Source organism: Conger conger, chromosome 14, assembly GCF_963514075.1.
Source record: "Conger conger chromosome 14, fConCon1.1, whole genome shotgun sequence".
In the NCBI taxonomy this organism is placed as follows: domain Eukaryota; kingdom Metazoa; phylum Chordata; class Actinopteri; order Anguilliformes; family Congridae; genus Conger; species Conger conger.
In genome coordinates this window covers 39,239,120-39,255,482 of record NC_083773.1, presented here as the reverse complement: position 1 = coordinate 39,255,482, position 16,363 = coordinate 39,239,120, and the positions used below count along the sequence as shown (strand labels likewise).

The 16,363-nt window shown below is 40.8% G+C and overlaps 1 protein-coding gene across 1 annotated transcript in view; it reads right to left on the bottom strand.

Moving 5' to 3' along the window:
* rtf2 (replication termination factor 2) overlaps positions 1–14,547 on the bottom strand; it is a 42,507-nt gene extending 27,960 nt beyond the window's left edge. The window contains exons 1-5 of the mRNA XM_061218588.1: positions 14,350–14,547; positions 12,711–12,805; positions 10,322–10,415; positions 8,572–8,711; positions 4,046–4,124 (exon numbers count right to left, since the gene is read on the bottom strand). Coding sequence (XP_061074572.1) covers positions 4,046–4,124; positions 8,572–8,711; positions 10,322–10,415; positions 12,711–12,805; positions 14,350–14,418 — 477 coding nt within the window. The 5' untranslated portion in view covers positions 14,419–14,547. The remainder of the gene's footprint in view (positions 1–4,045; positions 4,125–8,571; positions 8,712–10,321; positions 10,416–12,710; positions 12,806–14,349) is intronic.
* Positions 14,548–16,363: the final 1,816 nt, after the last annotated feature.

The window sequence follows — 16,363 nt, the reverse complement described above, 5'->3', positions numbered from 1 at the left end:
GTAAAGCCTTTCACTGGGAAACAAAAGGATATGAAATCTCCAGAAGTCAGCTCAGAGAGAATATTACATTACATTATTGGCATTTGGCAGACGCTCTTATCCAGAGTGATGTACAGTTGACGTACCAATCTTGCCTGCCCCAGTCATTTAACCACTATGCTACAAGCCGCCTACATAGAATAGAGGGTAAGGTACACTTACAGGAGGAAGGTGAGCACGCTGATGAAGAATCATTGTACTTGTCCGTCCCTTCCGTAGACTTGCTTTCAAGTCCTGTCCGACAGCAGCCAAATGATATCCAAATGATATCCAAACAGCAGAATCACACAATATCCAGGCGGATGAATCACACGATATCCAAGCAGCTGAATCAAACGATATCCAAACAGCTGAATCAAACGATATCCAAGCAGCTGAATCAAACGATATCCAAACAGCTGAATCAAACTATATCCAAACAGCTGAATCAAACGATATCCAAACAGCTGAATCAAACGATATCCAAACAGCTGAATCAAACGATATCCAAACAGCTGTATCAAACGATATCCAAGCAGCTAAATCAAACTATATCCAAGCAGCAGAATCAAACGATATCGAAACAGCTGAATCAAACGATATCCAAGCAGCTGAATCAAACGATATCCAAGCAGCTGAATCAAACAATATCGAAACAGCTGAATCAGACAATATCCAAGCAACTGAATCTCATGATAGCCAAGCAGCTGAATCAAACAATATCCAAGGAGCTGAATAACACAATATCCAGGCAGATGAATCATATGACATCCAAGCAGCTGAATCAAACGATATCCAAGCAGCTGAATCAAACGATATCCAAGCAGCTGAATCAAATGATATCCAAGCAGCTGAATCAAACGATATCCAAGCAGCTGAATCAAACGATATCCAAGCAGCTGAATCAAATTATATCCAAACAGCTGAATCAAACGATATCCAAGCAGCAGAATCAAATTATATCCAAGCAGCTGAATCAAACAATATCCAAACAGCTGAATCAAACGATATCCAAACAGCTGAGTCAGACAATATCCAAGGAACTGAATCTCATGATAGCCAAGCAAAGGAATGAAATGATATCCAAACCTCCAAATCAAAAAATATCCAAGGAGCTGAATAACACAATATCCAAAAGCAAATGAATCAAATGCTACACAAGCAGCTGAATCTCTCCGCCATATCTGAGACGTTATTCACATGTGGCTTCATTAGTGTCCACATCTATGACCAAATGTTGTATTTAAGGGTACGCTCAACAGAAACACCCAGTCAGCACACAGAAGGACCTGCAGTCTTTTAAAGTGTGATGTCAGTCAAGAAAAGATCCATTTCAGAGCTTTTCAGGAGCCACACGGTTTGTTTAAGTGACCAATGTGAAGGCACACACTCACGCCATGTTCTCCTTTAACCCTTCTGTTGTCTGAAGGGTCAAAAATGACCCGCCTCTAGTTTGTGATGAGTGCATGACTTTTTTTTTTTTTTTCATGCAAAACAGATTTGGGGTATGAAATTCAATTAAGCTGCTTTATCTTAGGGGTTTAGTGAAGGCGGGTCATTTATGACCCTAAGGACAAGAGGAATCTACAGAATGTTAAGACTACACAGGGGTTAAGGTATGCAATCAGCACGCTGGCATGGTGTAGCTGAGGTCACGTGGGACGCAATAGCTCGAGATAAACAGTAGAGGGGGAGGGAGGAAGAGAGGAGTAGACAGGAGATACTAGAGGAGCAGGGAAAAACAGAACCGATAACTGAAAAAAATGTATTGGAGTGCAACAATTCCTCTTCCACCCATTCTGTCGCTTATCCAGACATTTGCGGTAAACAAAGTACCACGTGGAGATAGGGCAATGTAGCACGCCAAAATGAATGGAGGTATTGCACTCCCCAATTTTCCATTAGATCATAGGGCCTTTCAACTACACACCTAGGGTATGGTGAGATCCACTCTGACTTTCCTCGGAAGGAGATTGAAGTGTTGGACCTATTCGATCGCATTATGTGTTGTGTTTGGGCCTTACACGGTTTCAATGTACATTTACCTTTTGCCCTTTTTACCAAATTTACAGCAGGAGAAAATGATTATTACTATTGAGATATAGCCAATGACATTCCCAAACCTCAATATGGCAAAACGGTAACCTTAAATTCAGGTAAATTCATTTGCATCTGACCAATGGGTCAAGAAAGGCATGGCATGATCTACATGACTTTGAGGGATTACCAGAGTCTACCAAGTCTACCAGAGTCATCCTTTTTTCTTTTTCCATCATCACTCTCTGAGCCAAAGAAGCTCTATGAGGGACAGAGCCTAAAGGTACAATAGGTAAGATGTTTGTGCTAAAACATTGCTACAATACCATTGTAAATCCCTTCCTATCATTGAAAAAGGCTCGCTGACATGTTGACTCATCCTCTGCCTGTGTTTACAGTCCTTAAACCCAGGTTTCAAAATATGCAGTTGACGGGTCGGCACTCTGTACCAAAACATTGTATAGCTGTACAATAATTCAAGCTCATTGGTTGAAAATTGGTTCCAATTGCCCCAGCCAATGGCGTTTCAATGTCTGCGCACTCACAGAGAAGGGGTGGGATAAACAGTGTTGTGTTTACCTATTGTACCTTTAAAACTCAGTCAATCGCCTCAGACTTCCATCTTGGGGTCTTGTTTCAGGGGCCTGTTCTCAATTGTTACAACAGGATGAAAAAAAAAAAACTCAGTCTAGAGTTTGCGTTTACAATGGACTGCACGATTTAGGACGGGATCGCAAAAGACAGAAACACGGCAAAGTGTTTTTTGCAGTAACTGCACAAGAACGGTGTGTGGGCGTGGGAATACGAGCGATCGCAGGCTGGCGGTCTGAAGAGGAGGGTCTCGCTAGATGCACGTTGTTTATTACGTACGACATAAAAAACGATTGTATAATTATGTTATCACGCCGTGTCAGACATAACGTACGAGCGTTTACTCTCGAAGGCGCCGCTGCGCCCTGCGGTGATGCAGATGTAAGCCGATAGTCTCGCACGCGGCAGCGGGGACGGCGGTCTGAGGTAATAACACCTCCCTTCGCCAGGCTCTGTGCCCGCGCGCCGCGGTAACCGCAGCAGATACGCGAGGCGCGCTCATACCCTCTCCGCTCTCTCCGTTACGCAGCGGGGACAGCCTGACGGGCCACAGGGCCTGGACCTGTACTTATTTGGTATTTATTAGACTGTTTTTTTTTTTTGGGATTTCGACTGCTGTAGCCTATCCACTTAAGAGTTATGATGCGTTCTGTGTTCAGAGATGCTCTTCTGCATACCGCTGTAATGTGTGGTTATTTGCGTTACTGTCACCTTTCTGTCAGCTTTGACCACTCTGGCCATTCTCCTCTGAAGCCGCTCATTAACAAGGCGTTTCTGGCAGCAGAACTCCTTCTGCACCATTTTCTTTGCAAACTCTAGAGACTAGTGCATGTGAAATTCCCAGAAGATCAGCAGTTTCTGGGATACTCAAACCACCCTGTCTGTCACCAACAATCATTCCACGGTCAAAGTCACTTAGATCACATTTTTACCCAATTCTGACGACTAATGTGGAAATTAACTAAAGCCCCTGACCCATATCTACATGATTGTATGCATTGCACTGCTGCCAAACAACTGGCTGATTAGATAATCGCATAAATAAGTAGGAGTAATAAAGTAAAAATGTTCCCAATAAAGTGCACATAAATATATATATTCACCATTATTATTTAACATGTACCCTGCTAACATGTACCCTGCATGCAAAAACATATGCACACAAGCACACAATCATATTTCAATTCAGAATTAGATTTCTATTTAGCATTATCCTAGAAGAGATTAAGCACAGAGTAGTTTCTTTTTCCCTCAAACCTTTGCCCAGAATATATAATGGTTGAAGAGTGCCAAAGAAGACGTGTCTGAGGGTAGAACAACAGGAACCAAGAGGGAGGGGTCAATGTTCAAGTGACGCACAACCCCACCGGGGTTAATGTTTCCCAGACGGAGCTCCTACCTTGTGGCAGATCTCGGTCTTGACCTCCCGGAGGGCACGTTCAGAGAACACGCACCCGCAGGTGTGCAGGTAGCAGAACCTGGAAGGGGGAGGGGGAGAACCAGGTGAGGCGGTCGTGATAACACCCACCGATAACACTACAGAATCATTTCCAGGGAATGACACTGGCCATTGATACAGCAGCTTGAATCTCTTGGCTGGCTCCCCTGATGCCAGGCAGCCAGTAATCCCATAATGCATCAACTCCACTGTGTTTATAAACAAAGCTGTGGCCTTTTTCAAATGCAAATGACGAACGTCACGTGCGATTTAAAGACGACTGTCGCGGATCGCTGGAGGTGAATCCCTTTGATTTTATAAAATAACACTTTTTAAGCACATCGAAAGTATTTTGCGCTGGTTCTAGGAAAAGAAGAAGAACGCAAAGTTAGAAAAGTAATACACTGCTGTTAACGCTCGCTGGTGAAATATTTATAATAGTGAGCAAGACAGACAGATGTTTCGCCAGGTAAGTGTGGTCAGGTGGGTACACCTGTATAAAAAGACAAAGGTGACTTCAGTAACGCCTCCAAAATCGGTTCAATACATGGACACTGGATCATCACTGTTACCAAAAAGATGCACACAAATGATTATATACCAGTAATTAATTAATACAGAACAAATTAGGGGAATTGTGTATTTCAGTAATATTGCAATAGGTCCTATAGAAAGTATGTGGTACTATTGAATTCTTTAAGCACACAAATAAATCCCTTACAAAAGATTTAATATCGTCAGGTGTATATGAAACTAATAAAAGCGCATGGAGTATCATAAAGTAAAATGGATAACAATAAAAAAAAGCAACATATAGCTACTTGGTGGATCCATGCAGACCATAGGCATCACACAAGTAGCACAAAATATATTTTAACAATAACAAGAACAATAGAAACTATTCAATAAGAGCTTTTGGGGATACTGTATTTAGTATAAATCCAACAGCATTCTCCCTTTTCTTTTTCACACTTTGTTTGTAGCGCAGAGGTGAGACCGTATGATTTGTGGCCAGAATATGGACAGCAACCGGACGGGACTCATAGCTCCAGTCTGAATGTCATTCCTACGCTCACTTGTACGCGTTTTGACTTCTGCTCCTCTTGCCTGAACATAAGAGCATCTCCAAAGTTAAAAAAACATTGGCTGTAGAGAAAGAGATAATACCTCATTCTTTTATCCTAGTGTCAGGATGAGGATGATTAAATGTGGATGATTAAATGTGGATGTGGATGATTAAATGAATTACACTTGTATGTAAAATTACATGCACATCTGCCACACTTGTGGTTACCTTCTATGGGGGTCATTTCATAAAAAATCTACCAGAGGTGTGGGGTTGACCACTCCGATACATTTTTTTTATATATTCAATGGAAAATATGACTAGATTTGTCGTTCTAGAGATATTGGCTGTTAAAACATGGGGGGCGGGACCCAAAAATGGAAAGTGGGATTTGAGTCATCATGTCTTTGGCATTAAAGCATGGAAAAACCTAAAAATATTTCCAACTCGGATGTTCATAATACTGCTCAGCACAATCTCCGCAGATCACACTAACCTGACAATAGACCAAACTGGTCGAAATGTAGTCCGTCTTGCTCACTACAACAAATATTTCACCAGTGAATATTAATGGCAGTGTGCATTATGGGCATTACTTTTCCAACTGTGAAGCCTGCGATTACCATTCACGACCAAATCCTCCAGGGTACATGTGCGATTGTTTACTCTTAATTATCATACTCTCTGCGAGACCTGCGAGAAGATTATTCACACAGCTGCAGTTCGCATTTGTGTGTTAGACTGCAGGCTGCATGCCGACACTGGCTGCGCCCTGAGGCACTTTGCAACGACACGCACTCAGAACCAAAGGCCAATGGCTCTCTCACCAGGGCCAATTCATGTACAATGGAGTCCAAAAGTCAGATTTTCCATTTTTTTCTATTTTGCATTCTTTTCTAATTTAAAACATTTTTTTTTCATTACAAATGACATTATCAGCATAACAATATCTGTGTTTTACTTCGTTAATTTCCGCAATTACATGAAAAAATATTTTTCAATGTGGTCTCAGATCTTTGGTCCCCATTGTATGCATGCATTTCACAGAAATGACTAAGAAAGAGATCCACACCTTGACTACTCAACACACCAACACAAAACATTGGCATTGACATTGTACAGACTGTTCACACAACCAACAACGATCGGTTATTTTAACAGGTCGATACATTCATCCCAAGTCATTCACATTTGAAAATGCCAGTAACAGTTGCCTAAACAAGCACAAATACTGAGAAATGGCTAAGAAAGAAGGTAAACAGTGGAACCAGGAACTATATCCTCTCAAAAAGATATTATTTTCTTAACACTCCGAGCCCTTAGGTAATTTAGACTTTACCACTATGCCCAGTTTTCAACAAATTAAACAGGTTTATGTAATGGATAACCCCTGAAGCCCTTCATTACAAGACTTGCACAATTTGGAAATGTCAGGCTTAGGCCTGGATATGAGATTGACTAGTTGACAGACCCTATTATTTGAGGGGGAAAAACGGTCAGTTCAGACATACAGTATCATTGTACATTAATAGAATAGGTTGCAAGTAACAATATCAAAAAGCAATGTCAACAAGACATAACATTGCAAATATAAAAACATCAGCAGAGCACTTATATTTATTAATTATTATAACAGCCAACAAACATGACAAGAATTTCAATGTAGTTGAATCAATGAGTTTGAGAATAACAATAGGGTTTGTATTGCCTGATGGTTATATTCCAATAGTTATAATAGTAAATAAAGCAAATATAGCATATATACAAAACTAGTTATGTTTATATTTCACTGTATTACGTTATTATGTTTATATTTCACAATATTATGTCATGTTAGTTTATATAATCAACCTATTTCAGAGAAGCCTGTCTCCACTGCAAAATAAAAAATGAAATGAGCCTACATTCAAGAACGTACGTTATTCCACATTAAAGGGAGTAGTTCAGGAAGTCAACTTTGCCCAACTGCCCTGAGAAACTAGCCAGCATATAGTAGCTTGCTAGAGAATAAAAAGTTAATCATAAGCCAAAAATGTTATTAGTCATATGTTTGTGCAGTGCCATCCATAAAGTCTGGGCAAAGACCCATCAATTATGCATATAATGAAGGGCTATGAAGATTTGGGAAGGTTGAAGACCAGACGAGCTGCTGCATTCTGGATAAGCTGGAGGGGTCTGATAGCGGACGCTGGGAGGCTAGCCAAGAGGGAATTGCAGTAGTCCAGGCAGGACAGAACCATCGCTTGGACCAGGAGCTGGGTCGAGTAGGGGGTGAGAAAGGGGCGGATTCTCCGTATGTTGTATAAGATGTTCTCGCAATGTTCTCGGAGAGGGACAGTCTGCTGTCCATCACCACTCCGAGCTTCCTTGCACTGGGTGATGGTGTAAGTGTGGTATCCCCTAGGGAAATTTCTACAGTCCAGATGCAGCACATCGACCAGCAAGCGCACAGAATCCATGCTCTCTTGGCCGGAGGTGGAGCTAGTCACTGCGGCCTATAGTCTACGTTATGTTAAAACGTACAAATACGAAGACCACAGATTTACACCCGCTGGTTGTCTTTAACTTACTGGCTTAATTAATGGCCAGTGCATATTCCTGCCACATATAATGAAGGGCTATAAAGATAAAATTGTTTGCAGCCAATAAACCATTCACAGAAAGCGTATCCCAGCTGCTCAAGAAGCGGGCAATGCCACAGTGCTCCTGTTTCTCTGCCTGTACATGAAAGCCTGCAGTATTTTAACAAGTTGTTGACAACAAAGGACATTTTAGAAGTTTGTCTTCATGCAACATCGCCCTGAAGTGCGTGTATGGGTGGGTGTGTGTGTGTGTGTGTGTGTGTGAGCGAACGTGCGTGCGTACATGTGTGATGTATGTGTGCACGCAGGTGTGTGTATGTATGCGTGTGATTATAGTACATGTATGTGTGTTTGTGTGTGTAGTGTATGTGTTCATTTGTGTGTCAATGTGTGTTTAAGTATATATGGGTGTATGTGTGTGTGTGTGTGCATTTGTGTGTGAGTATATATGGGTGTATGTATGTAATGGTGTGTTTGTTTATGTATGTATGGGTGTACGTATGTAAGGGTGTGTTTATGTATGTATGGGTGTACGTATGTACGGGTGTGTGTTAGTACATATGGGTGTATGTATGTAAGGGTGTGTTTATGTGTGTGTGTGAGTATATATGGGTGTCTGTATGTATCGGTGTACGTATGTACGGGTGTGTGTTAGTACATATGGGTGTATGTATGTAAGGGTGTGTTTATGTGTGTGTGTGAGTATATATGGGTGTCTGTATGTATCGGTGCACGTATGTAAGGGTGCGTGTACGTATGGCTGTTTGTGTTTCTGTGAAATGCGTGCGTGCCTTAGTTAGTGAGGCAGCACGTGTTGCAGAGGGGAGGGGTGCGCTCACTTGTGTTTTCCGTTCATCTCCAGGCCCACCACAGGGCAGATGAACATGGCGCGGTGCACGTCCTCGTAACGGTCTCCCTTCGAGTTGGCTCTCTCCCCCTCCCAGGCTGGGTTATCCGTCAGGTTCAGCTCCTTCACATCCTGCACAGACAACGGACATGTCGTCATGGCCACATTGGCTCAGGCGCTAAGTCGTCTGGCAGTCGGAGGGTCGCCGGCTCGATCACCCGGGCTGTGTCGAAGTGTCTCTGAGCGAGACGCCTAACCCCCGAAATGCTCCTGACGAGCCGGTCGGGGCCTTGCATGGCAGCCAATCGCCGTATGTATGAATGGCGGAACAAGAAGCATCAATTGTAAAAGCGCTTTGGATAAAGACGCTATATAAATGCCAACCATTTACCATTTACATGCATTACATTACAGCTTTCAACCAAAGACACTTACAGTTGATTAGACTAAGGAAGGACCAATCCCCCCTGGAGCAATGTAGGGTTAAAGGCCTTTGTGCGGCTACATCGGGGCTTGAACCCCTAACCTTCCAGGTCCCAGTCATGTACCTTAGCCGCTAGGCTTCAGGCTGCACTGCATACACAAGCAGGGAGAACCAGGTGAAGGCAATCGGTGTTATAAAACACTCCCTTTAATCTCCGTCTAACTCTTATTTATGAATGTAAGATCATTTTCTGTTTAGTTTTTTTGTTTATTTTTGTTTGTTATACAGTAGAGACTTGCGATCGAATGACTGACAATAAAACCAGAGCTGCGTTCGAAAACCATGCGTGAAACTTGCGTACTGTACATTTAGCTGAATTCCGGCTGTTTCCTCGCCAGCAATCTTAGCTACCTACTAAAAACGCAGAAAGGTCCAATACTCCACACACATGCCTCCAAACATGAGGAAAGGCACTTCAAGCCAGACTACTGATGAAGAGGATTGTTCCAGAAGCGAAAGCGAACTTTCAGGGCATAACGATTTCTATTTCCGTGTCTGGACATAATTGCAGGATGAAGTGAATGCAACAAGAACATCACTATTCAAATTGGTTATGTGTCGTTTTTACCGTTTGTGTTATAAAACACAAACGTTAGTTGTTAATTACATTCTAAGGCTATATTTGGCATTATAGCAATTGTAATATAACCAATGTACGCAGATATTTATATACAGTGCCTCCGGAAAGTATTCACAGCGCTTCACTTTTCCCACATTTTGTTATGTTACAGCCTTATTCCAAAATGGAATAAATTCATTTTTTTCCTCAAAATTCTACACTCAACACCCCATAATGACAACATGAAAGAAGTTTTTTTTAAATTTTAGCAAATTTATTAAAAAATAAAAAACTAAGAAATGACATGTACATAAGTATTCACAGCCTTTGCCATGAAGCTCAAAATTTAGCTCAGGTGCATCCTGTTTCCACTGATCAACCTTGAGATGCTTCTACAGCTTAATTTGAGTCCACCTGTGGTAAATTCAGTTGAGTGGACATGATTTGGAAAGGCGCACACCTGTCTATATAAGGTCCCACAGTTGACAGTGCATGTTCCGCATTAGTGGTTATCTATTACATAAACCGGTTTAACTGGAAAAATCAATGCCCACACACAGTCCCCTTTCACAATTGCAGCGGTACTTCCACTTCACACACGCTATTCATAAGCAGCTTCCTCCCACACTACTTAAACAGGGAGCTTGTTATGTCCTTTATAAGCGCAGCCCAATGAAAGTATACGTTCACAGTACAAACCTTAATCCCACGGATATGGACCACCACCTCCGTGTTGGGTCTCTCTGCAGATTTGTCCAACAGGTATTCGATCACAGCGTCTTTATTGTACAGTCTACAAACACAGAAATTCTAATTCAATTAAACCACTTAGCATTGCCCTTCCATACTCCGTAATGTTTGGCACAAGACATCCGTAAAATTGTATTCCAAACGGTCATCTTCTTCAAAGGTATTAACATCATGTGAGCATCAGTAATTTGATATAGAGTATGCAAGCGAAACACGAAAACGATCAATTCATACATAAAAATACTAGACAAGGATTAATGAGGATATTGAAGGCTAATGTGTATTAAGGCAAGGAATACGTCGAGAAACATGGCAAAATGCTGTTACTTCATTCTATTAAACAACTTCAAAACTAATGCTAACTAGTACTGATTTTGTAACATGAACACCATGTCCATTACTGTTTGCAGGAACTTCTTGCCGCCAGCTGTTCGAAAAGCGGTTAAGATTTAACAGCCTTTCCGTAGCATTTTATAATTGCAGAGCAATTTATTTTTTGCAATATTATATTTTTAAGAGAATTCATAAGGTCTATCCTCCTAGTGCAGGGGTTGGCAACCCTGGTCCTGGAGAGCCGCAGGGTGTGCTGGCTTTTGTCTCCACCTTAAAATAAGCAACCGATTCAGACCCAAGAAACCAGGTGAGGCGAGTTAACTGTGTAATCAACGGCTTTCATCGATCATTTAATGCCAAGCAAAAACGAAAGCCAGCACACCCTGTGGCTCTCCAGGACCAGGGTTGCCGACCCCTGTCCTAGTGAATTCTTTGTCGTGGATTTTGCCTACATTTGAGCTGAAAATGTGTGTAATCTTTCAGTAGAAAATGAGTACCAAAAAACATTTGTTTGTTATCTATGCAAACTTAGTTATGAGGCACACAGGGAACTTACAACATTACCCTTACAGCAGTAAAGTGAAGTCACAGCTAATTTGTGGCTTTATTTTTAAATAATTTGTCTATAGCCTCGCTAAACTTGCATGGGGAGTGGAGGGGGTTGGGTGGGGGTTATATAACTGGCCATATTATCTGGGAATGTTGGATGGGGGAGGATAGGGGGTAAAGTTTCATATAATTTTAATATGCCATTAGGAATAACATTTTGTTATGTGACTGTAAATATTTTGGCTACCTGTTCATTGTAACATAGCTTAGTCAATAGAGCATAGTGCTGATATCAAGGGTTGTGTGCTTAAGCCCATGGGACTACATACAGTATGCAGAAAACTCTGCATTCACATGCTGTGATATGGAAAACATTTGTTGGCTAAATGGCTTTAAGTCATCAAGGGTCCAAGGTATCAAATGAGCCTCAAACCACCATGCTGCTGCCAGATATGCAGTAGATACGGAAATTATTTTCTGCAGAACATCCTACAAACGGGCCCAGCAGGAAATCTGGCCGTGTTACAGAGCTGAGAAACGACAAACGGCAAAAGTGCACATCTCAGAGTGAATTTGTACTAATGTGCGAAAGATTCAACTGAATTAAATTATCTTTTAATTTATTCATGAGCACTGACCATCCATCCAATCAGTGCCTTCTCCCTCATTAGCTCCAACTCCAGAACTCCAGGGCCGCAGTGTCTGCTGGTTTAACTCCAGTCCTGGAGGGCCGCAGTGTCTGCTGGTTTAACTCCAGTCCTGGAGGGCCACAGTGTCTGCTGGTTTTTGGTGTGTTTCAGCATGAGAGATATGTCTTTAATTGGCTAAAGAGTCCACACACCTTGTTCTCAAGGCCTTAATTGGCTGCTGATTGAAAGAAAACCACAAATACCAGGAGACACTGCGGCCCTGGACACCCCTGACTTAGAGCCAACCGATATTGAATATATTGTTCTCTGAGATAATCACAAATAAAATTAAATAGATAATCATGAATAAATAGATAATAAATCATTAAAAGAAATAAAAAGAAATAAAATATATTATTATAAAATATCTATGGGAAAAGATGAATGGGGTTTTAACCTTTCAAACCGGTGTTGTACAAAATGTTGTTACCAGAAGTGTACAGCCCATAGACACGCTTATAACTAAACAGGAAAGCACCCGGAGGTACGGCTGCTGAGTGCAAAAGAGGATTTTGCCAATCGACTTCAATCTAAAGACCCAAGCTGATTTAACAACCAAAGAAAATCTTATGTTGGTAATTGTTTTTAAACAACAAGTTTAATTACGTGTAGTAGTTTCTGAAACAAAGATTGTTTTGGTTCAGAAGACTTTCTTACAATGGAAATCCTATGGATAGAAAACGTTCGTTGTGAAGCGCCATCTGACAGCTTGACAGCAAATAACTGTCAATATAAAAACAGGAACGGGTTGATTTTTGGCGGCTTACCTGCCCAGCTCACAGGCCACGATGGGCCGTCGAAGTTTCTCCTGGCTCAACGCACAATAGCTCCATCGCGCGATCAGTTCCGCGTTTTTATCAACCTACAGCAGTAGAAAAAAACACAGCTGCTCATCCGACGTAAATACATTGAGGGGAAAATAATGCATTATTTTGGATAATTAATTGCGCATGGATTACCTTGCAAAGTCGCCATAATGTACTTAATTTCATCGTGCAATACAATACAGTAACGTGTGAAATACAAATCTGTGTGAATGTAGTCAGTCAGTTAGCCGGGACGCGAGTGTATTGGCTCAGTAAAACAAGGCTCAGCTTTAAGGTGCACAGGTGTCAATTCCAAAAGAAGGGGAAACGAATTAAATGCAAGCAGTCCGTAAATACACCTGAGATGTACACGTATTACTACCCTGCTGAAAAAAAACAACAACTCAAGCTCGGTTTTGAAACAGCTGGTAGCTGGTTGACCACTTCAGACCAGATCCCAGCTTGACATGGTTTGACCAATTCAAGTTATGTTCTGAAACAGCTGGTCGCAGGTTGACCAGCTACCAGCTCAGACAAGCAACCAACCCTAGCTGGTTGATCAGCTAATATCCAACTATACCAGCTTAATCACCAGCTTGGCCATGCTGGTTGACCAGCTCATACCAACATAGACCAGCTTATAACCAATTTGACAATCAAGCTGGCATAGCAGCGTATACATCCGTCATTTTGGAGCGTGTTTTATAAAACCTGAGTACATATAAGAGCACCTGAAAATAACTTTCGGCTGAGTAACGGGATGTTGGCTTGTTGGACAAAATTAATTTTATTTTCTCTAGTATTAAATGGTGGGTCCAAATGAATGCATTCATTAGAGCGGCTTTACCTCAGCGGTAACTACAAACGATGAATACTTTACGTTAGAACCTCAGCTTACAAACCGTTAACTTGACATTTCAGTGGACATCGGATATTTCAGGTCCAACGAACGAGTTTTAACAATTAAAGTTACAACCAATGTACTGCTAACGCATGTGCGGATACACACGTTAGTTAATTCACAGTATCTAACGTGACAATATAGTTAGCTAACAAGTTACGTCACTTGCTTACTCTAGTCTCAAAGTTAAAGCTAAAAGTTAACTGCATGCTGTCGTTGATTGTCCTGACAAAGTTCTAGTTAGCTGCCTCGACTAGCTAGCTAACCTCATTGCCAATGCCATCTCGAAACTTGCGACACGCTTGTTAGCTCACACAACTCGGATTTTGGAAATAAAATTCGGTAACTAAACTTAACTATAGCTAGCTACTCTTGAATGACTAGTTACCGAGTCGTCTTGCCGGGGACTAACTTAATCAGTTAATCTAACGTTATTGAGTGAGCCAGCTATTCAGTTAGCTAGCAATGTTAGTCAGCTAGGAAGTGATAACATCAAGGCAGCTTGTTTAGATAGTTAAAGTAACGTTAGCCTATTATCAAACTACTTGCGAGCAAAATTATAATTAGCTAGCTAAATTACCAAATTAGCATAACATTTGTTTGCAATATAAACAACATACAGCTCAACAAGGCCAAAAATGTTGGCAAAGTAGCTAGCGAGGCACCTAGCTAAGTTACCTATCTGTCCATGGTACCCACCTTTTCAACTTTTTTGGGTCCTTTTACCAGCTCGTGTCTTTTTGGAATCGTACCACCATCGCATCCCATTGTATTGGTTTGATTTAATTCTTATTTATGCCAGAAAATAGACAGACATTAATCGCATTAGCCTAGCTAACGTGAGCCTTTAAAAACCAACACTGAGAATATGTACACAAACAAGAAACTTTAGCAAGAATGTCTATAACTAAGGGATGTTTTTTTCATTTCCCTGCTGCCACCTAGTGTTTGGATGACTTTACAAAATACATTAAATAAGCTGCAATTCGACTACTGGCCACCGAGGGACAGTATAAGCCTTATATAACCCTACAATCTATGCTACAACCACGGAGTACAATTTGCAGTAGATAATTCTTTGTAGGCATTGGACTTGAATCAGCTAAGCACCCCATTGCAGTTGTCCTCATGGAATTGTAGCTCAAGCAGTTTATTTGTATCTACATCAGGCTACAATGAATGAATAATGAGCCATTCAAGAGATTTGGAGCATTATCAACAATTCTTAAAATCTCATTTCTGAAGAAAAATGTTGTGTCATGACAGTGATAAGGAGCAGTCCAGTGACTCGTAAATGTACTCAGCAGAATATTATAAAAGTCATACAGAAAGAGAGAATGGGATGTCCTGACAGATTCCCCAGGAAAAAAATGTTTCATGGAGGGAACCTTTCATAACCATAGGGATTAGCATATCATGACTTTTATCATATTTAGGTTCTTGCCAAAAGTGTCTTGGGTTATTCACAACAATACCCAGAATGACAAAGGGAGTTTTATATCTAGTGCAATGAAGGACAAATAGAAGGCAACGTGGGCTTAAACCTTGGCAAATATTTATGAAGCCGGTCTGGTCACAATGCATCATACTAGTCATATAAGTCATTACTCATTTCCTCTGTAGACACCATTGGCCAGGATGAGTTACATAACTTACCCTTTTTTGGGCAACAGCAGCATAGGTTAGTGTTATGATTATTATTATTGTTTGCACGTCACCCATATCAGTTGAAGTCTGTTCTAGTCATTCAGGGTAAATACCTTAGAGACTAAAAGGTTAAAATAGTTAAGCTTCACCTGAGATCTGGAACTGAAACCCTTTGATTATATGTTTTGGAGGCCTAATGACTATACCAGAATGACATTACAGTATATTACCAGGGTATACATATTGAGTGGCCTACATAGAAGGGATTATTTGCCATCATATGCAAGGGAAGCTTCACAATCAAATGGCTGTTCATTGCATTTGTGTCAGGTTGAATAAATTGTGTAATTTATGTCATTTTATACATTATGACTTTGGCCATTATGACAGCGTGTTATTTTAACCTAGCTTTTACCTCAGCGGCATCGAGACAGAGTTAACCTTTGCCCTTGGCTCAAAATATTTTTTCATGCTGTGTAAAAAGCACACTTATTCCCAGTCAGATATTAATAGTTTTTGAAAATGATTGACTTGCAGACAGTAAATTGAGTTTTTATATTTTTTTCAAAGATAAAGGTTTTCTGAGAGGATAGCTTTGCGAGGGGTAATGATATCTATTTCCTGGGTGTTGCAGTTGCCAATTGGTTTAGCATTGACACGAGCATCAGAAGTGACCATTAGTGCTGGACCCCTGTGGTTATTTCATTGATTCTCCCCTTCAAATTTGAGGAAAAAAATAGTCCTCTTTCACTTTATTAAGAATAGTGCAAAGAAAGAGAAGCCATTTCAGAAGAGATCTTTTGTCAATATTCTTATAGTTATAGTTGTAGCAGCAGCAGTAGTAATAGTAGTAGTAGTAGTAGTAATAGCAGCAGTATTGTTATTAGTAATAGTAGCAGTAGTATTAATATTTCTGTTAGTAGTAGTCGTGTTAGTAGTATCAGTAGTAGTAGTATTAGTGGTAGTAGTAGTTGCAGTAGTATTAGTGGTAGTAGTAGTAGTAGTATTAGTAGAAGTAGTAGCAGCAGTAGTAGTAGTAAATGGTAAAACAAGTTTTTCAATTATC